General features: G+C 36.4%; 1 protein-coding gene across 1 annotated transcript; it reads right to left on the bottom strand.

The window, feature by feature from the left end:
- Window positions 1-29: 29 nt before the first annotated feature.
- LOC149778573 (uncharacterized) lies at window positions 30-23,780 on the bottom strand. Its single transcript, XM_089938506.1, has 5 exons — window positions 23,685-23,780; window positions 20,568-20,861; window positions 7,496-7,564; window positions 2,057-2,156; window positions 30-910 (listed from the first exon to the last, which is right to left on the bottom strand). Exons 1-5 carry the CDS (start codon window positions 23,719-23,721, stop codon window positions 748-750), a joined length of 663 nt encoding a protein of 220 aa, XP_089794632.1. The 5' UTR covers window positions 23,722-23,780; the 3' UTR covers window positions 30-747.
- Between the last annotated feature and the right edge of the window lie 240 nt (window positions 23,781-24,020).

Genomic DNA, 24,020 nt, shown 5'->3' with positions numbered 1-24,020 from the left:
TTTTATTAGCATGAAAGGAAGGACATTATTAAAGACGATGCGAGATGAGTCTATTGAATTTATCTGATGAAACTGATTGAAAACTTAAAAAGTATTTGAACATAACATCTGGCTAGAAAATGAAGAACAAACAGCAGTTTATTAAGTTGAACACTTTCAGGAATTATACTGTATTAATAAAAGAGCTCAAGATTATTATATGATAAACACGTACGTGTATTAGTTAGTATTTATGATTATGTATCATTTTATAAGACTTAAATATTGAAATCTCCAATGACACACTATGTAAGCATAAGTAACAAGCACAAATAAATCCACATTTATTTAAAACATAGCTTACTTAGCGTTTTTTCTGTAGCTCTAAAAATTGTGGATCTCCAATCCACGATGGATGCTTCATGAAGCTAATCACAAACGAATGAGTAATGACTTATATGACAAGTATAATGCATAACAAAAATCAAGCTGTAACACATTTCAATCAGTTACAAAAATCGACAAAGAATGATGAACATTTCAGTTAGTATTACAAGTTCAACAATTCCAATCTAAAGCTCTGACATTTATCAGATATATGTGGTTGAAAGGTCATTACAATAAAACGTATTCATATTGGATACACGTATGCATCTTCATCTGACTGTAGACTAATTTCTTCTAGGTTCTCGGAAGGGTTATTTTGATAAATGGGACAAGATGTTCTTTCCAAATTGGGGCTTCCAGAAGCACCAGATTTTTTGCTGATTATATTACTCCGACACACGAAGTGCTATTTTCCATTACCATGTAGTTCGCCCGGGGCTCTAAATCTGTATGCAACATTTCATACATGTTGATGTTTCCAAGGTCAGGATCTGGTAGACTAGCATCTCGAGTGGTGCTGATGTTCCTATCTTTCCCACAACACCTGGAATGTCAAAAACAAAGATAATATTTGAAAAAATATCAGAAAGAAAATAAATGTACGATATTTGTATTTCGTAGAGAAAATATTAAACATAGTTCGTTCTAAAAATATTATATCCAGTCTTCAATTGATCAGAGCATTAATTAAGTTTCATCAAATGGTTCAAAACTTTCTTTGCAACGTTTACATTACAATTTAAGATCTTTATTATTGTTTGATAAAGGAGGCCATACGATTTTTTCAAATCTATAATGTCCGTGTAAATGTTAGTAATACAAGTTCGCTTAAATGCTTCCCTGCCTTTTAAACAAATGCAATAAAATATAAAATTCCATTATAAGATTAAACTTTTAATTGACTCTTATTGACTTAATACCCACTCACATGCACACACACACACACACACACACACACACACACACACACAGATAAATAAAGTAGCTTAGTTTCGACTTAATGCACTTCTCTATCTTCAGCGTGCGACTATTTAATAAGCACTTGCAGATTAATAACATTCGGATCAAACCAATAAGTGGATGCTTTATCTCTTATTTGTTTTGGTAATGCGTTTCAAATTAATCGTTTAATTTTACAGAAAGCCAGAAGTCACAAGGACTTATATATATATATATATATATATATATATATATATATATATATATATATATATATATATATATATATATATATATATATATATATATAAAACTATCAAAAATATACACATTGACTTACGTATAAATAAACCTTCCACTTTTTATGCAGTAAAGAACTCATTAGTACGACATCTTATATGTTTCAACGATTTGCACCATTTGACACAATCTGGTTATATTAATGCTTAAATTTCTAAGGGGCGATATCAGACCTTGAAAAAGTGTATGTATGTATGTATGTATGTATGTATGTAGGTAGGTATGTAGGTATGTATGTGTTTATATATGTATATGTGTGTGTATGTATATATATATATATATATATATATATATATATATATATATATATATATATATATATATATATATATATATATATATATATATATATATATATATATATATATATATATATGTGTGTGTGTGTGTGTGTGTGTGTTGTGTGACGATTCTTCCAACTAATTTAACAGGTGTACGTTACATCGCTTACCGTTTTCTTGATTTATATACAATGAATCCACACATCAAACACATAGGGAGTACAGCTATGCCAGAGAGAATAGTTATCAGAATTGGCATCCCGGTCGTATCTGTAATAATTGATGTGGAAACGTCTGAAGTACATAGCTTGATTGAATACCACGAACAGTAAGCAACACAGTAAATTCAAAGTTAGTATCTATATATCTTTTATTCAGTAAACGGGACAAACCATTTGAGACAAGGCTTCCGCAGTGTTTATTCCGCACCAGTGAACAGCATTAATATAGCTCACCATTCGCGAAACTGTAAATCTTAACATCAGATGAAAACTCCATAAATACGTTACTATTTTAGCTATGACCTATTTATATGAACCAGTTGATGTAGACAGCTAGTTAGACTTCGAGCATCCGCCAGAAAGATGAAACATTTGTGTTACATTCACAGGCGAAAGATAGCCTGACTTTTAAAATTGTATGATACCATTTTGAAAGTGGTGAAAGCTAACCCTAATTCTATTTGAAAGTATGTCGAACATAAATTATTGTAAGCAATAATATTTTGTTGAGCAAACGTGAAGACCCTACTACTGATACAGGTGAAGTAACAGTCTTTCTCTTTATTGATCTTGTACTTTTAACGAACAAGTAAAGAATATATACCTATTTCTGGGGTCTGTGTAAAGTGCACATTAGTAACTATAATCTTATAGTAAGTAAGAAAAAAGAGTGAAGACAACAAGCTTTGTAAAATTTAACAAATAATTTATTTCCTTTAACAAAAGTAAAAAATGAGATAACAATAACTTACAATATGGCGAATTAAGTCCAAAAATATTCAAAGAATTCAATACACAAGTCCTAGTAATACAATGTCTTGAATAAAACTCAATTCAACTCCTGAAGAGATCTACATTTGAAGACAATGAGATATCTGTTATAGCCTATGTCAACATTTTCTTGTTGAATTACATAAATATTATTCCAAGTTAAAAAATGCAAATTTTAGTGAATGTCTCTGCCCAAGAATTTTGTCTGAGCACTTTTGTATTTCTAGAGAAAATAGTCTTTTGAATTCAATAATTTGAAGAAAATAAAATTCAACCCAAACTGGTTACAACATGATACAACTTAAAGCGCTAGATGATAAATTACGACTGGTAAAATCCGCACAGTCACAAGATAATATAGTTCTCTGTTTGACCTCAGGTCACAATTAACATTTTCTAAAAACAACCAATACCTAATGGAAAATAACTTCTAGAATGATCGAATGAGCCTTATTTATTTAAAATACAATAGCCTACACAATTTACTTAGGAATCTCCAAAACCCTGGCCCTGATTAACATATTTTCTCCTTCTTTGTTAACCTGAATTATAATCCTGACAATAAGCTCATACAGATAGAGAATAGTAAAGTTATTATTAGTTTTTAACATAAATGAAATAAAAACATTTAAAATGTCAATCATGTCAGGCAGAAATTAATTCAATTTTGGATAAGGTCAAATGGAACAAACAATGTTACATTATAATAACATTTTAATGAAATTTAAAAACTCTAAAACTAAGAGACAAACAATTTAGTTGATTCTAGATTTAAACGGTCGAGGGTAAAATATCTTCTTTTTTCCTTCACCTTTACTCTAATTTTTGATATAATGAAACAATTTATCAATGGAAAATCAATTTTAAAGTTTTAACAAATAACTGGGTTTATGATATCAACTAGTTACTTGTACCCCTTATGCAAGTTTGATGATTAATTTGTTCACAAACTAATCATATTATCTAAGATAACTGTAGGATGAAAGCTGTAACGGAAGATCTGGTACTATACTCCCGAAGACGTCAGGTTACAAAACACATGCCCTCGATAAAACACCAAACTTTAAAAGTCGCTCGCATACTTAGAACTACAGTCTGTCAAATGTTTTCCAGTTGTCTTGGAAATTTAATCCTTATAATTTTGGATAACGCATAATATTGTCTCACTATGCAAGTGACAGTGGCAAGCACATGAAGTGTCAGAAGTTCAGAGGACATTGTATATGAAAAGGGAGAGAAAAGGATAAATATTGACAGATAATGGCGATAGTGAAATGTAAAAACACTACATACGTACGTTGTTTACATAACTAGTCACATAGATAAAATATAATTCCAGAACTATTAATATGTACTACTCTAAACATTACTAGGACCGCCAGGCTTAATGACATTTTATAATCATTTAAATATGAATAGACCAGACGATGCGTCCAGTGAAACGAACATAACATGATAGTATACATTTTTGCAAATCATTATGAGTGGCACCAAGCTGCGTCTGATTCATATCCAACAATATTTACAATACACGTGTGGCCACCACAGAGAGATATTCGCAGACGACAACAGAGAGCAATAGAGATGTGTTTATATAATATACTGTAATCAAGGGATAAAGATCTGTTGCGAGTTAGACATAAATAGGTAAGGCACTTAATCATAGCTAAGTTTGGCATCAGTACAATATATCCATTGTCTATGTAATCTGAGACACTAGTAATGGTTTGTGTATAGATCGAGGATATATGTAACTAGCCATCGGGCATAATTGCATGTATTAATCGGAGTAACCATCCGTCAATATAGTTCATACCAATCGTTACATGGTATGTTAACCTACCCTATGATCAAGACCTATATGGTCACACACATGAAACACCGCCCTATGGTAGGCAATAATAGAGACAGTATATGAGTTCCATAATATTTGACTTAGGTTCATTTTGAGGTGATTTATTTGGAGCATAAGTTATTATGGATGCATAGAAGTTGTACATGGTGAGGTACTGTCCAGAACAAATGCATAGTTGATGATGCTAACATTACCACGATTAACAATTCTTCTTGGAATAAATTACGAGAGAGGCTTAAATTGCCAAATGATTGCATCAACATTTATGCAATTTTTGCTGCCCATAATGTGAATTCTTTTGAATATTCTGTTTTTAAGTTTAGTACGAACCCGCTTCACATTCGTTTATATATCGTTTTGATTTTCTGATTACTCAGCAATGACATGTATCTGTCTTTATTGTGCATGCCTTATCGCTATTCAAGGATACGATAATATTGTTTACCTGAAATGTTTCTGGATTCCCTTTGGTTTGTGATTGACCAAACTCCAATATTATTTATGTTTTAACGTCTCCATACCCTACTGGAATTATTTTCCATAAATGATACATTCTAGAAAGCCGCTATTTTTCAGAGACAAAATTATTTGCATACTACGTAAAACTGATATTTATATATTACGCTAGATTTTTGTCGCCGATTGAGATGCGTGCCTTTTTTCACATCGATACTTGATGAGAGATGCAAAATTTGACACCTCATTGTTAATACAAATACCTTTATTGCTAGTTTCCAACTGTTTCCAAATTTACTATGTAAATTCAATTTCGCTAATGCATAACGTTTTCCTATTTCTGTTTGATAAATAAGAGTTTATCAACTTTCTGTATGCCACCTTGTTTGTACGATTGAGATAATTCTGTTCTTAAAACATTCTCTCTGTATCTCTTCCATTCAAATCTTCCAGTTTGTAAACCAATGAATAGCCTAACATATTGTTACCAATTATAAATATTTTATAGGTACATTTGAAAAGCAACAATCCTTAAAAATGTTTCGTATCTTAACTTCTTACTGCTACACATATTTAAATTTAGGTGTTCAAAGTTATCTTTTGTAAGGAAACGAACAGGATGATCCATTCATCTGACTTTCTTTATCTTATTTACTTCAAGCGAAGACACCTTTTGGTACGTTAATAGTGGTTATGTGATCGTAAATAGACTTTGGTGAACGTCTTATCTTTTTCTGGTTTTATTTTGTGTAACATGCTTTGATATTCTATTCTTCAGGATTATGTTAAACTACTTACACTCCTTTATCTGAATAAATTGAAAACGAATCAAATAAGTTTCATTTGAGAAACTAGTCCTTAGCTTTCATTTTGTAAATACTGTTTCCTTCATGACATGTGTATTTTCACACATAGACAAACATGCATACAAAAATATATATTTCACTACAAACATTTAGTGTTATCCATTGTCATTTTTTGCATATGTTTCCATGTCAATTGTGCCAGCCCGCCACAGATCCTAAACGCGAGTAATCTGTTTTTAGAGCTATAGTGGACTATGCTGCATGTGAGATGTGGACATATACGTTCTAGTTATCTATTCTTTTAGTTAAGTATATGTATTTTCTAACACTTCATTATATCACCCAAATATTGGATCTTTGTCAGCAGCCGGACTGGATCGTAATAAGATGCATTAGATCCTATTCTTTATCAGTCATTTCAACGAAATTGCAAGATTCAGAGAATAGGTTATGGTGGATAAACTGTTTTTTATTATAGTTATCAACAAGTAAACTGGACGGCGGTTTAAAACATCCAGTTTATTTGCAACTATTTATAAACATTTCTCCAGTCCTTTAAAGCGAATGGATTAGTGGAAGTTTGTATATACAATAACATTGATGTTGATTCTAAAATATCCAATTTACACTGTGCGTCATCTATTCCTAGTTTGAACCAATTCTTATCTCGGTATTTCCCGAATGATTGAAGACTGAATTTGTATCTATTACGAGATCTTTACATTTTTATATTTACCACATGAAATACAATCATGTATGACACCGTTTAACTATTTGCCTATCAGTTTTGATGCCGATTATATAGGTGTTCTACCTCCTCGTCTTTTAGTGTAACATGAAAATGCGCATCTTGTCGGAAGCATAGAAATATTTCTTATTCACATTTTTCTAACATCTTTAATCAAAAAATAATTACTTTCTCTACCTGGAAAGTTATTCTTAGATACAGATAATTTTGACCAGATTTGTATCACCTCTAAAGCTGGCAAGAAGGGGCAATATCTCAACATACCAATATTTTGTTGTCGATATGTGAAACTTATGAAATCCATGCAATGGAGAGTTATGGGTTACAGTTTTGACATCATTTTTGATGTGCAAAGGATTTGAAATTATTTTCTGTTCGCCACTTGTCTCCTTCGCCTAGCTTGTATCTTAATAAATAGAAACAATATCCACTGGACTGACATTCTGTAACTCGTGAACGTAATAACCTTTATATATATATATATATATATATATATATATATATATATATATATATATATATATATATATATATATATATATATATATATATATATATATATATATATATATATATATATATATATATATATATATATACATATATATATATATATATATATATATATATATATATATATATATATATATATATATATATATATATATATATATATATATATATATATATATATATATATATATATATATATATATATATACATATATATATATATATATATAAATGTATACCTGATCGAGTTGACCCGTCTTCTGGAAACGTGATATTATTTGGGCTGTTATTTCTGGAATCATTGTTGTCTGTAAATGAAAAAAGTTGCTTTCATCTAAGAATAAATGCCAGAGAACATTGAGGATATTATGGTTATTTTGGGGGTCATTAAATATTATATTAAAAGTAACAAAAATATATTTGGCAGCGGTTTTGACAACTTTCTTTATTAGGTCATGTACCTACGTACATACATATCAGTAAGTAGCAGAATTCTCTACAAGCAGTCACATACTAAATCAAGCTAAATTTAACAGTAAAACTTCATTGAATTTAAGTTTAGTTTAAAGCAAATATAACAAAGATAAGAATTAGCATATGCATAATGCACTTGCAATTCTGACAAAGATAAATACGTTGTCAGAATTCTTAAGTGTCATACTGTATCATCCAGTGTTAGTAACAGGTTTTACTCAAGTAATAATAGCACATAAACATTACTTAACAGGAATATAATGTGTACTCTGTTAAGACAAGATAATGGGTCATATCATTCACTGGAAATATTTAACATATCAGCAATGTGGAACATTTGCAAAACCATTACTGACGATAGCGTAGTCAAGGATAATTAGTGTCAAATTGCCTCACGCAATAAATAATCATTCATTATGAAATGCTGTCTGGAAATGTCAAATATGAAAATGATACAAATCAACATATCAGTCCTTGAAGTCTTCGTCATATTCGTTTATAAATATATAAACACCATTACCTGAAAATATATCCATCATGGAGGCTGAAAAATGGCGTTAAACCCTAGAACAACAACAACAACAGCAACAATATATATATATATATATATATATATATATAGAGAGAGAGAGAGAGAGAGAGAGAGAGAGAGAGAGAGAGAGAGAGAGAGAGAGAGAGAGAGGGAGAGAGAGAGAGAGAGAGAGAGAGAGAGAGAGGGAGAGAGAGAGAGAGAGAGGAAGAGAGAGATAGATAGATGGTTGTGTTTGTGTGTGTCTGTGTCCGTATTTATAAAGGTAAGTGTGATTACATAAAACAGTCACGATTGCGTAAGAGTTGTACAATGTTGCAAGCTCTAAATCGAATTCTTCACACTTATACAAAATCAACACATGATCCTTATTGCTATTTCAACATCTTCCAAATGTCGGTTATTGCTTATACAATAATATTTCTTCATGAAATATGTGCAAATCGTATTGAAAAAAAAATATTTCTTTTATTGTATTTTAAGCTCCTATGATTATGTTTCTGATTGATGATGTTTAATTGCATTTCAAACAACTGGTCAAGAGATTGATTAATCATAGAATGTGCCATTGTATATGATTGATTATTTTGTGTCTTTATATGTCCCTCCGAGTATGTAAGAACCTTAGTTTTAAAAAAAGAATTGTTATCATTATTACCTGAAATTTGAAAATGAGGTTCCCTTTAGTGCAAATGTTATTTTATAAAACCAGATATCCGATAATGTTTTACTCAAACATGAAATAACTCATCCATTCGCAACTGCGGCAGTAATAAATGCATTTTGTCCCTCTCATCATGCAATAAAACAAGAACTAAGAAAGCACGACGATCATATTTAATTAAGTTGGCAGCGCCAACAAAACATTTACCGGAAGTGTTCGTTACACGTCATTAATACAGCGGCCCATAAAGCGCAATCTACAAACAAATGATGAAACCCACGCGTCATAAAGCTGAACAAATTATTGTATAACTACTTATAAACTTCTGGACCCAGTTCTGCTCAAGCTTTACTGGGATAACAAGCCAATGGACTAATTGGTCTGGATTTTCAATTTGCGGTTTTGCGTTCAGCTCATTTCCGTGTGATTATCTGGCATGCTATATGTACACAATCCATCCTGCCTAGGTCATCGAAAAACCAGGTGGCGTAAGGCTATCGCCTTTGCAGATCTCGTTTCACCACTGTCGGTGTGGGTTCAAGTCTTGGCTTTGCCATCTTAATGTAAAAAAGATGACTCTGGCATATATATTTCTTAATTTATTTATGTCGTGATTTATGTTTGAACTACATTTTATTTAATTACTATATACTAAATACGAATTTAACTCATGACACTCAAAATACTTTCCGAGCTAAATACAGAAATCCCTTTTTCTAACCCATGCGACAGAAACATCTAGCTGTGTTGCTAACTTACTTTTAGTGTCTCAGTCTAGTCATCTCAGATCAGTCAAGGGACGCAACCATTGATGCCTTTTTCTGTGCCTGATGGAGTTATTTTCCCATCAAACAAACGATAACACTTTAGGACATTTAACAAAACAATTTGATTTGGAGTAGAGAGAAAAAACAACTTACAAAAAGAAGATTTAGAAAGAAAACGATAAAGATAAAACAAAAAGAAAATGGACTACACGCTAAGAAACATCTTGACTCTTAAAGGTAGGAGAGCAAAAATCGTAAATCTGTACCACCGACTGGGTGCCTATTCCATGTATACAGTATGCTTCTTGGACGATGGAAGTTTCGCAAATTATGCTAAATATGAAATAATAATTTCAGAAAATTCACCAAAGCGTGATTCAGATGATCTTTCCTTTCTTTTTCATGACTGGGAAACAGATAAAACTAACGTGTCTCTGAAACCGAACCAACTTTCGTCGGACAAAATAACAAAATCAGGAGCTAAAATAATTAAAAAAAACACTGAAACGGTCAAAGAGAGCAGATTTACAGAGATGGACGAACAGTTTGACACAAATTTTGTTTTAGAGCATGAAAATGAGATATATCACTAAAGCAAGATTGCAAACTTAAACTAGAATATTTAGAGTTTAACGAGAGACAGACGAAGACGAGGAGAGGGGACGAAATACGAAACACGAGAAATGAAAAACCAAGGATGTACACTAACCCTCTATTTCTATATCTGGTAACTATCTACAAATGTTTATGAACAAATGTCCAAGTGACTTTTGTAACCGTGACCATCCATTTTACCTTGCCCCTGTAATTTACGTGCATGCACCAAATGAGTAGTGGTGTTTACTGCACAAGTTGGTGCCCGAAAGCTTAACTCGCTAATCAAAAAAGTGGCTATGAAAGTAAACTTGACCAATTTGGCTTCTAAACGCATTACAAACTCTAGCGTGAGAAAATATCTATGCCAGAAACTAAAATAGAAAACAATGTTCCAGACATTCAGGCTATACACCTCACTGGCCACAAACGTCCCAACTCTCTCAACAACTACAGAAAACATAGTAATATCCATAAATGTGTTATGTCAAGGATACTTTCTTCTAATTTTGTTAAACATCCCCATTTTGCCCCAGTTGAATCAAACATGTCCATTCAATCTTTGATGACAAATAATGCATTTACCAGCCAGAGGGAATCATTTGTCCATCCACATGTTATTCCACAAACAATGTTCCCTGTATCAGATCCTTCCACTACTAGTAGCAACACTTACCATATTTCCAAGGCAGAAAATATAATTCTTACAAGAAATCGTGAACTTGAAACTTCATCACATGTTTATCAGCTAGGGTCTGTATTTTGAGGGTCATTCATACAGGGTGGTAATTTTACAATCAATATTAATTACAACACAACTATATCATAAACCGTTTCACCACCTCCAAAGAGAAGGAGAGTTAAATACGATGTTGGCTCGGATCTCTAATTAGCCGTGAATAGCCCAAGCACGGACACTCATGGTACATGTAACGTTTCGTTATAACAATAGAGGTGTGGGCTCAGTATCGTTCCATTCTTTATAATATAATTTCCTAAATTGTTACTGATGAAAATGAAACAGTTTCTTGTAATAAATATTAACTATTTTTTTAAATTTCATAACATCAATATATAAAATGTGATAATACCTCAATACTATGTAGTGTTTTATGTTATATTTACACGGTCACGCCACAGTCTTCATTAATATATTTATATTAATGCACCACATGTAAACATTTGTACATTAACTACATTGCACAAGTGAGAGGTTATTTTTAATGTAATTGAAAGTATTGGGTGAGAAAAAGAATCTACGTTGGGGTTTGCACCGAGATAAGTAAATCCCATTTGCGGGGTTGCATTACATTTCGATGGGAGAGAAATAATGTAACCCCTTGACTGAGATGTCCATGTCTCGGTGCAAACCCCAACATAGCTTATATTAATGACGAGTGCGGTTGAGGAAAGATTAAATGTGTGTATCAGTGGTAAGCATTCCTTTATTAACGACAATATAGTTTACACTGCAATATGTTGCACTGAATAACCGCCTATAGTACATGCGAATGAGTAACATGGATGAGGCGAGTGATCACTTTCCATTTCTTGTATCATGCAAGAACTACGCTTCTAACCGTGGTATACTACATTTAATTTCAGGCTGCTCAAAGCCTATAACCTTCACTGAGTAATAACTGGCCCCCAGTGGTGGGCGAGGGTAAAATTTAGCTTAAACATGTGTCACGACCAATTATTTTAACAAACGAAAACTGAGAAATTCTGTATTTTATCAACTAATTGCAGTACCTCTACCTTCATATCGTACGAAACAAAATGCATATTAATGTGCTTTTTATGTTTCTACTCCCCCACCCCCGCTGGTCCGGGGTTGTAGAATTGGCCCGACGTGTCTCGCTACGTGTCGTAAAAGGCGACTAAGTAGAGGCAACCTGTTTGCCGTGGGTTGCGTCCCGAGTCGGGGGAGGAAAGGATCCTGGTAGTCGAGCAGAGGATTTCCATGCAATACACTACTTTGGCCTCTACTTCTCTTAGACGGGTGGTCGGGATGGGCCCGGTTCCGACAAATCGGCTGGTCACGCCGAGCCCTAGGAAGTCTTTATTTACTCTCTCATCTTCTTTATCTTTCTCCTTGTATCTCTCTTGATACCACCGTTGCCCCTATATTCTATTCCTTTATCTTTCCATTTTCCAAGTCTTAGAAGACTTCCTAGAAGGCGGTGGCTTAACGGGTCAAACGGGGGGTAATTTTACCGACCTTAGAAATTGGCGACTTCAGGGTCAATCAAAGGTAATTATATCAACTGGGTATGGCATCTGTGTATCCCTGGCACTTGAAAAGTGTCCCCTTGTTGGGCTCCTTGGTGGGTGGGGAGCACGGGTGCTGAATTTTAAGTAAGCCAAGATGGAAAATCAAAAAAATCAAAACAAACGAACCAAAACTGGAACTGATTCAGATGATGAACCATGTTGTGTGGAATTCTTTCCTCGTTTCATGGTCATCCAATCAAAAGATGAAACCAAATCCCTAGCCGCACTATCGCCATTTATAATCGAAAAGACTATACTTGGATTAGTCGGCAAACCAAAAAGCGTTAAAAAGATCAAATCAGGTGGTCTGCTTGTGGAGTGCGAACGTAAAGCACATACTGAGAACATTCAAAACATTAAGATCTTTCATGACATTTGAGTAACTTGTTTCGCACAGACATCTCTTAATATGTCAAAATGCGTCATTCGTTGCCGTGACTTGGCTGGAGTCAGCGACAAAGAAATCGTAGAGGGGATGAAAAATGAAGGTGTCACTGCAGTTCGTAGGATTCGTTTCAAACGAAACAACAATCTGCAGGACACCAACACCATTATACTCACCTTCAACAAACCAACGGTACCTAAAGCTGTCAAAGTTGGGTTCCTACAAGTTAAGGTTGAGATAAACATACCAAATCTCCTCCGATGCTACAAATGTCAAAAATACGGTCATCATGAAGACCGATGTTCCAGAAGCCAAATATGTGAACGATGTGGAGACCCTTCTCATCGGGAATCCGAGTGCAAAGCCACTCCTCATTGCGTCAACTGCGAAAAGAAACACCATGCTAATTCAAAAGATTGCGATACATGGAAACAGGAGAAGGAAATCCAAAGGGTTAAATACACATCCAACATCCCATATCCAGAGGCCAGGAAGCTTGTACAAGCTAGAACATCACTCCCCGGTCCATCCTTTTCAACCTTAGTGAAAAGCAACCAAAAAGCAACGAAAGACGCCCAAACCCAAACAAACCCACCTGAATCCCCTTCCGACTCGAACATTCCGCATTACAAACTCCAGAAAAACTCAACATCGACGCAAACAACATTCAACAATATTCCACCACCAAAATCACCAAACAGGAAAAAAAAGTCGCAAACACATAGGCAACAAAAAGGGTCTGATGACCCTATAAAGCTGCACAATAGGTTTGGAGACTTTGAGGATATGGATGCAGAAGAATCTGCTCCATGTCCTCAAGGTGGCTCCAGACCTAACAACAAAAAATACACCCCCGTACTTCCTCCAGATAAATAACCAAACAGACTGTCTCCGCGAAAGGACTAACCTAGCTCCAGAATCTTCAATATAAACTTGTAATGAAGAACACCATCATACAATGGAACTGTAGAGGGCTTAAAGCCAACTACCATGATATTCTTCTGCTTTTAAACGAACATGATCCTGCAGTACTATGTCTTCAGGAAACATTTTTGAAAGATACGGACAACATCACACCTAAAAACCTACTCCCTGTCTAACAACTACTCTCAAAATGTTGACAGGGCCTCAGGAGGAGTCTCTGTTATTGTGAATAACAGAGCCACTGATAGCGTCATCCCTTTAAACACAAATTTACAAGCCATTGCTGTGAGCGTCACTCTACATCGAGTGATTACCTTTTGTTCTATTTACATACCACCAAACACCTAATACCAAACGAATTATACAACCTTGTTCAACAACTCCCCGCACCCTTTGTTTTACTCGGGGATTTTAATGCCCATAACATTGTATGGGGTTCAAATCACATAAGTGACAGAGGTCACAGAATAGAAGACTTCATTTCCAGACACGATTTGTGTCTATATAATACCAAATCACCGACATATTTACACCCAGAAACGGGTACATACACATGTATCGATTTGACAATTTGTTCCCCATCGCTGCTTTTGGACTATGAATGGAAGGTCGCTGATGTTTTTCACAGCAGTGATCATTTTCCAATCTCTCTTAACAACACCGACGTTACAATTGACGAAGCAATTCCACATTGGAATTTAAAGAAAGCCGACTGGGCCAAATTTGAAACACTTTGTACAACTAGACTTAACAGGGATACTGTTTTAAACGACAATAACCCTTTTCAATATTTTACTTCTGTTTTAATCGACATTGCAGAAAAATCCATTCCCAAGTCTTCACCAAACATCAAAAAACTCTCAAAACCGTGGTTCACAAAAGAATGTAAAGAGGCCATTAGACAACGCCGAGAAGCACTGAAAACTTTTAATAATCGTCCAATGCCCGAAAATTTAACTAAGTACCGTATTGTTCGGGCCAAAGTCCGCCGCACGATTAAAGAAAGTAAAAGAACATCATGGAAAAATATGTTTCCACTCTAAATTCTCGTTCCTCTATAAAGAAAGTTTGGGACACGATCCGCAAAATAAATGGAAAGGGAAAATACAATTCGTTTCGACATCTCAAACTAAACAACAGGAATATCAATTCCAAACATGACATAGATAATATACTTGCTGATAGCTTCTCCAAAAATTCATCATCCTGTAATTATTCAGAAGACCTTCAGAATATTAAAAACTCACAAAGAAAAGACACGATTGAAATTCATATCAAATAACTCAGAAAGTTATAATCAACCGTTTACACTGTTTGAGCTGATGGAATCTCTGAATAAGGCCCACGATACTTCCACAGGGCCTGACGAAATACATTACGAGTTTTTGAAACACCTCCCAGAATCTTCATTAACAGTCCTACTGGAAATTTTCAATAATTTATGGATTACTGGCAATGTACCAAATATTTGGAAAGAGGCAACAGTAATCTTGGCATCCGTCCGTCTACGAGAGACGATGGCATAGCTCCAAAGTACGCTTTTGCTTATCCTTCTTTTTAGCCCTCTTTTCAGCTTGCTTTATTCTTCTCTTTTCCTCTGCGTTTTGAACTCCCTGCCTGACAGCTAGACGCCAGCTGGAACGGTTGTTTGCACAGCTCTCCCAGTCGTTGACATTGATATTTGCTGTCTTCATATCCTTCTTGCAAACATCTTTGTAGCGCAGATGTGGTCGTCCAGTTGGTCGTGCACCTTCTGCTAACTCCCCATATAACAGGTCCTTGGGAATACGACCTGGGTCCATTCTCTTGACATGGCCAAGCCAGTGAAGGCGCCTCTCGCTGAGTATGGTGAACATGCTGTTCATGTTGGCGCGTTCTAGAACCTCTGTGTTGGGTACTTTGTCCTGCCACTGGATGTGCAGAATGCGCCGCAGACATCTCAGGTGGAAGCTGTTGAGTTTCCTCTCGTGTCTTGCATAGGTGGTCCATGTTTCGCTGCTGTAGAGAAGTGAGCTGAGCACGCACGCTTGGTAGACACGCTTGGTAGACACGCAGTTTGGTCTTCTCTGTGAGGTTGGGGTTGTTCCAGACCCTCTGGTTAAGTCTGGCCATCACTGCTGCTGCCTTGGCAATCCTGCCGCCCACCTCAGAATCAATGGAGAGTGAGCTGGAGATGTTAGACCCGAGGTATGTGAAGTTCTCGACAACTTCCATATTGTACCCATCCAAATTCCTTACATGCATGGGAGAGGCAGCATACCAGCTGCTGAAGTCCATCTTCCGTGTGTGATGTCAAGGCTGCATCGTCGGCAAAGAGCAATTCACGGATGAGTACCTCCGTGACTTTAGTCTTAGCACGGAGACGGGCGATGTTGAACAGCTTGCCGTCAGCCCTGGTATGGATGTACACTCCCTCGCTGCAGTCCTTGAATGCGTACTGGAGAAGCATGGAGAAGAAGATGGCAAAGAGCGTCGGTGCAAGGACACAGCCTTATTTGACTCCGCTAATGACTGGGAATGCTTCAGATGTTGCGCCATTGAAGCACACTGTGCTGTGCATGTTCTCGTGAAACGACATAATGACAGCAAGCAGACGTGGGGGCCAGCCGATCTTCTGCAGGAGTCTGAAGAGTCCACTCCGACTAACCATGTCAAACGACTTTGTCAGGTCTATGAAGGCAATGTAGAGGGGCATCCGCTGCTCGCGACACTTCTCCTGCAGCTGACGTAGTGAGAAGATAATGTCTACAGTTGACCTGCCGGCTCGAAATCCACACTGGGATTCTGGGTAGACGCGAGAGGCTAGGATTTGCAAGCGCGCCAAGGCAACACGGACGAAGGCCTTTCCGACGATGCTGAGGAGGGAGATGCCCCGATAGTTGCTGCAGTCGCTACGGTCTCCTTTGTTTTTGTACAAAGTGACGATGTTGGCGTTGGTTGATGTCCTGTGGGATATATCCCTGTTCCCAGCAAAGGCAGAGGAGTGTGTGTAGGGGCTGGAGCAGTGCTGGTTTTCCGCTCTTGAGGACTTCAGGCGGAATGCCGTCGCTTCCAGAAGCCTTCCCACAGGCAAGGCAATCGATGGCTTTTCCGAGCTCTTCCAGGGTGGGCTGTGTGTCTAGCTCCTCCATGACAGGCAGGTCTGGAATGGCGTCCAGGGCAGTTCCAGTGACATTGTTTTGGGTTGCATATAGCTCGAGATAGTGCTCAACCCATCGCTGCAGTTGTTTCCCCTGGTCTGTGATGACTTCGCCCGTCTTGGACTTGAGGGGGGCGGTCTTGTAGCTGGAGGGCCTGTCGCCTTTTTGATACCCTCATACATTCCTCTTGTATCCCCGGTGTCAGCAGCTGTCTGTATACTGTTGCAAAGGTTCAGCCAGTAGGTGTTGGCACAGCGGCGCTCGGTCTTATGGGCGTTATTCCTTGCAATCCTGAGGGCTTGTAGTGTTCTGGGGCTAGGTGCAGCCTTGTATGCCAGGAGGTCTTTCCTCTTTGCCTCAGTCACGGGCTCCATCTCCTCCCAGTTTGCCTCATACCAGTCGACATTCTTTCGCTCCCTCTTCCCGTAAGCTGTGATGGCTGAATTGTACACAGAGTCACGGATATGGGACCACTTGGAATCAATGGTGTCATCAGGTGTCACTTTGGTGAGGGCTTCCTTCAGTTTGCTGATCAACTGCTGTGTTTTCTCTGGGTTGCTTGCACAGCAGGTGTTGATACGTGGGTGACCCTTCTTCTTGGCGTGGTGCAGCTTCTTGGGTAATATTCGCACCTTGCTGGCCACGAGGGAATGGTCTGTGTCACAATCGGCACTGTGGTAGCTGCGGGTAAGGAGGACACTGGCCAGTTCTGCACGGCAACAGTAATACCAGTTCCCAAACCCGGTAAAGATAGTGCAGATCCTAACAGCTATCGACCAATTGCACTCACAAGCTGTGTGTGCAAAACGATGGAACGAATGATCATTTCTCGGCTTGTCTGGTACTTGAAAACTAACAATTTAATATCTCCTTTCCAAAGTGGCTTTCGATATGGCCGTAGCACCAGTGATCATCTGGTTAGACTTAGACTAGAAACATTCATTCGCGATGCATTTATCAAGAACGAACACTTAGTAGCGGTCTTCTTTGATTTAGAAAGACACGACATGGAAGTACGGGATACTAAATGACCTGCACGATCTAGGTCTAAAAGGCCGTCTGCCCTCTTTCATATCCAACTTTCTCTCCGACAGAGAATTCAAGGTACGAGTGGACTCTACTCTCTCAGATCTGCATCAGCAAGAGATGGGTGTGCCCCAGTCCAGTATTTTATGTGACACTTTTCAATATCAAAATTAATAGCATCACCAAGTGTTTGACTCCTGGTGAGGATTGCTCGCTATATGTTGATGATTTTCTCATATGTTATCGATCGAAGCACATGCATACAATTGAACGACAACTTCAGCAAAATATAAACAAGATTCAAAATTGGGCCAGTGCAAACGGTTTTAAATTCTCGAAGTCCAAAACAGTATGCATGCATTTCTGTCAGTTACGAAGACATCACGATGAACCTCACCTCACGCTGGACGGAACACCTATTCCAGTTGTTGAGGAAACAAAATTTTATGTATTATCTTTGACAGAAAAATGACTTTTATTCCACACCTAAAGAACTTTTAAGATAAATACTTAAAAGCACTTGACCTACTTAAAGTAGTAGCGCACTGGGGTACTGATAGAAAAATCATACTCGGTTGATATAAAACGTTTATACGGTCCAAACTGGACTATGGTTGCGTTGTGTATGGTTCAGACAGAAAGTCATATTTGAAAATGCTTGATCCAATTCATCATCAGGGAATAAGACTGGCTCTGGGAGCATTTAAAACATCCCCTTGTGAAACCCTACTAGCTGAAGCGAACGAACCACCGTTATCGCATCGTAGAGAAATGCTTTCCGCACAGTATGCTCTCAAATTAAAATCAAAACCCTCAGAATCCTGCTTTTACGGCTGTTTTTCATCCCAAATACAAAACCTTGTACGAAAATAAACCAAACGCCATACCTTCCTTTGGCATTAGAATATCATCCAGCCTAGATGTTTCTAAAATTCAGAAAACGTCCATCTCCGAAACACCACCCTGGCTAATTAAACAACCAAAAGTACTTTTTACGTTACACGATGGAAAAAAAATCCGAGACTAGTCCTTCTGTCTTCCACAACTCTTGCCATGAACTCCTCTCCGAATTTAAAAACTACACAAGAATTTACACGGATGGATCAAAGGACGAGGAAAAGGCTGCTGCAGCCTTCATTTGTGGAACTAACACAACGCAAATTCGCTTACCAAATGGAACATCAATTTTTTCAACCGAAATCAGAGCAATAGACCTTGCTCCGCAACATATAGAAACAAACGTATTTTAAACAGCATCATCTTTTCCGACTCACTATCAGTACTTCAGTCACTACACAATAGAAAACTGGATAATCCATTATTTAAAAACACACTTGTCAAAAATACCGAGCTGAGTGTCTCCCACAATATAATATACTGTTGGTTACCTAGCCATATTGGTATTAAAGGTAACAAAAAAGCAGATCGCGCTGCTAAAATGGCCCTTACTCAAGAACCATCTGATTTTAAAATACCGTATACTGATTTTAAACCTTGTATCAGAAAGTCCTTTCGTCAGAAGTGGCAGGCATCATGGAATGACGCCGTGAATAACAAACTTCATGCAATCAAACCAACTCTAGGAGAATGGACTCCTTCCTACAGAACCGTGCGTAGGGAGGAGGTAGTCATTGCAAGAATCCGAATTGGTCATACTTATATCACCCACTCCCACATACTAAAAGGTGAAGACCCACCAGAGTGTATTTCTTGTAACGAACCATTCACTGTTAAGCACTTTATGATAGAGTTTTTTGACCTGCAACCTACGCGCGATCGTTATTACATTGTGCATGACATGAAAGAACTTTTTGATACTATAAATATCACTCGTATTATAGAGTTCCTGAAAGCAGTAAATATTTACTCTAAACTCTAACTTTTATGCTATCACCTTGTGCAGTTTTATGCATTATATATACCGTCCCTTTTCATCATTTTTCATTAACTTAGAACATTTACATCCCACGTTGATCGGGAAGCTTTATTTTGCACCGTTACCATCTTACCGTTTTAATTCCAACCATTTGTTCTTTTATATCGCTGGTCGATATAGGACCTTTTATAATTTTGAAAAGATTATACAAATAACATTTTGTTTAGCGCTAAATAGCCTAACAGTGCTGATGCGCCGTAAAAAATAAAATCAATCAATCAATCAATGTTTCTACAGCTTGTCACATGTGCCATTTTTTCAAATCATAGAAACAAAAGCTCATTGTTTTGCTGTTATGTCTTTTCACGTGTGACAAATGTTCTTTGCAAAATTCAATATGGTGTGAATATTGATCCTGCATGAACATTATATTTTACAGAGGCTACAGGATACTATTGCAATCTTCACAGAGGGAGCTATGTAATCAGTGTATTTTTTACTGGAGGCTATTAAAATATTTGCAACGGCGAGCTATGTAATTCTTAATTACATTCTGGTTTGCTTATGGTAGAGAAGGAAACATGCCTATGACATGCCGAAATACAATCAATTAACATAATTTTGCATAAGATTGGACAGATATTAACTAGAGACTCACAGATAACCTCCAGGGTTATGCTAGCACCAATGGTAATATTGGTGACGTTATTCCTTGCCCTGCAAGAGTAATTCCCGGCGTCCTTTCTTGTTGCATTTGAGATTAGCATCGTTGCTGCGTCCGATACCAGCTTGTCTGGAATGTTTTGGTCTCCATGCTTTATCCATTGGAACGAACAGGATGGATAACACGTGGACAAGCAGGTGATGTTTAAAGCGCCAAATTCATGAATGGTTGTTTCCTCGGGGATGAAGGTAATATTGTCTGGGCCATCAGTGGAAGATACGATATTATCTAAAGAACATACATAAGGAAAGGTACAAAGATTCATGCACATAGATTGTAACCAGAGACTGAACAGAGACTCACAGGTAACCTACACTATATTATGAACCACCGTTTTATTGACTGCGTTATTATGTGCACTGCAAGTGTAATTTGCCGAGTCCTTTCTTGTTGACTTAGGGATAATATACGAAATAGAGCATAAAATAGAATGCCTAGATACAGCTGAAGGATGCGATATAATATGAAGTATCATTATAAAGAGAAAATAATATTATCATATAGACCAAGTACTTTTGAATTCGTCAGCAGTTGAGAATCTAACCGGTCCATGGGTTACATCACCTATCGCCTTGTCTGTATGTATCCATCAGCTGCGTAGGCTCTCGATTAGGAGCATGTACATCAAAAGGTATGCAAGCTACTCGTGGATGTGCGTAGCAGATACATGGCGATGCAGTGATTAACTATCATCGAAAGACACCGTCACTCGTGATTTTCTGACATACATAAAGATGTTCGTATTGAAAGTTAATATACACACTAGTCAAAATTTAACGTGTTTTGCGTCAATATAGGGATAGAACTTTACGATCCTTTCATTTCTTACAAAAATTCAATATATCTACCCATGTACCTGAGAGTTATTTCCTATCGCAAAACAATTCCGTGTTCCTACTATTTTGTAGATGTGTGCACTTTCCTGAAATTGGGTTAGTGCGTGCATGCAATGTAATGAGTGTTTAACCCGATGATCAGGATAATATCACTTCATGATATCACGCATCCTCCTGTAGTATCCAGGTATAGTAATAGATTTGTAATTTTCTAGATGAAATTATATATGCCTTAATATCTTTCAAATAAATCGTGACCAATTTAAAAGAGTGTGGCGAAATATTAACGCCATCTGATGGATTTGGCAAACAAATATATATTTCAGTAGAATTATGTTTCCTAATGGTTTGCATTCCCTTATGCTCTTACACGAAAACTTTGGAAATTTGGTCAAAGGTTTAGATCACTGGCTATATTGGTGATATATATATATATATATATATATATATATATATATATATATATATATATATATATATATATATATATATATATATATATATATATATATATACGCGTGTGTGAGAGTATGTCTATGTGTGTGTTTTGCTGGTTGTTCAATCCTGGTTGTATAGTCAGGCAAACAATTTACACCCCAAGTCCTCAAATTTGTCATTGCAACGTCCTTTTTAGCGAGGAATGGACATACGCCGCAGAAGGTTAGTATCCCGGCGTTTGGTAGATACTTAACAGGAGTCGTTACTCCTGGCGCTAGTTCGTTCCCTACTAATAAATAATTATGAGTCTTTACTCTGTTCATAGTTTGTGATTATATTATTGTCATTGTGTGTATTACATTTGGCATCTAAATGTTTGCAAATGCAATGGATCCCTAGATGTCGGTTTTATCATATTTGTAAAAAGTATATCAAATAATCTTGTCAATTCAATGTACACAGCTAGTCTTAAACTAACTTGAGTACACATACAAGTTTTAATACAGCGATCAACCATCCTGTTTTAAAGCATTTAGTCGATGCTACAAAGAAAAACCTATCTTATCTTATCTTCGCTTTAAGACAATATTTTGATTTATACATAGCTGTTGATATGAACTGCGTTAGGAATGATTTCATACTTTCCAAATATTCTTGTATGTGTCCACTGTTTCGAGTCCTTTGTGACACTTTGACTTTGAGGAAGAGATTATAAATTTCAAAAGCGCTAAGCCTTCATTTAAAGTAGATCTGGATGGAAATCCAATATGTGCATTTTGCTGAGCGCTGATTTTATCATGTCTTGTTCGTTTGCTCCGATGCACATCCATTCTCTTTCTTGTCAGTCTTTTTCGAAAGGAAGACTGAATCTACCATAGTTATGTGGATGTTTCATTATGTATGTATGTATTTATGTATGTATGTATCTATCTATCTATATATATATATATATATATATATATATATATATATATATATATATATATATGTGTGTGTGTGTGTGTCTTCTTCGTTAGGATATCCTACAATGTGATCGTAAATGCCCTTTTGAATTCCTTTCGATTTATACCTTTATACTTGTCGGAACTGAACAAAAGTTAAATATTTTGGCCCCTACAATGGTACTTATTGTTACAATATTTGGGTAGAAATTTATTGTGGAAAAGATTTGCAATCTTCGTTAATGTAAAATTGAAATATATCAGCACTGCGGTCAGTGTGATTGTAGCATGTTTAAGGTGTATAATATTGCTTCGAATGAAAACAAATACAAACTCGGTTAATACGTCTCGGAATATATAATGGCAAAAGTTGGAGCGATCATTAAAAGGAGATAATGAGAGAGAGAGAGAGAGAGAGAGAGAGAGAGAGAGAGAGAGAGAGATTATAGGATCCTTAGTATATGAAATCCGGAAATCACGTATTGATCTAGAGACCTACGGTGCTGAAAAGAACGATTCCGGCAAGACTGGATGTCAGAAAATGTGACACTTGTGGGTATCGTTTGTCGTAATGCATCTGATTTTTAAACTTCTTAATATACATACCGCTACATGGGGATGGTGAAGGCTAAAGCAATGCGGTTTCGAGGTACTGGCAGGTATACCACGTCTGAACACTCACATCTGTAGACACGTCGACAGTAGCAGAGATTGCATGGGAAGACATGATTACTCTGAATACCTGGCTACTCTGGTAATATTACAACAATGTAAACATTGGAAAACTTAATATAGTCGATATTAGAATGAAGTTTATAATTTTCGTTTAAACCTACCCGTTGTATATGCTGGATAACGTCTTGTTGAGCCCATTATACATTTGCATTCTTCAGTCGCGACACATGTAACGCCATCTTGGCAATCAGATGAACGTATGGCTGAATATAAAGACAATATAGAGAACAAATGTAGTTTTCATTTCGTTAATCAACATTTTGTTATCCTGAATATAATGAAAAAAGCATCAAAGCGAAAAGGAGCTTGGTTTTTAGCTTGAATATTTTTAAAGTCTTTCGTAATTTAATTCCTTTTTGACCATAGATCATGATTGCTTGCCCGTAATTATAATCTCCTATCAAGCTATCGTCATATAAAGCGCAATGCAACCAACA

Source organism: Sinohyriopsis cumingii, chromosome 17 (assembly GCF_028554795.1).
Source record: "Sinohyriopsis cumingii isolate HCF-2022 chromosome 17, ASM2855479v2, whole genome shotgun sequence".
Lineage (NCBI taxonomy): Eukaryota > Metazoa > Mollusca > Bivalvia > Unionida > Unionidae > Sinohyriopsis > Sinohyriopsis cumingii.
Note: the sequence above shows the minus strand (reverse complement) of the source record. Positions and strands in the feature narration are given on the sequence as shown.

Excerpts from the sequence above, each read along its gene's own strand:
- LOC149778573 (XM_089938506.1), bottom strand. The coding sequence starts at position 23,721 with ATGGGCTCAACAAGACGTTATCCAGCATATACAACGG. Across the intron at positions 20,862-23,684 it reads TTATCCAGCATATACAACGG|ATAATATCGTATCTTCCACT; the intron begins GTAGGTTTAAAC and ends TATGTTCTTTAG. Across the intron at positions 2,157-7,495 it reads AGACGGGTCAACTCGATCAG|ATACGACCGGGATGCCAATT; the intron begins GTATACATTTAT and ends CAATTATTACAG.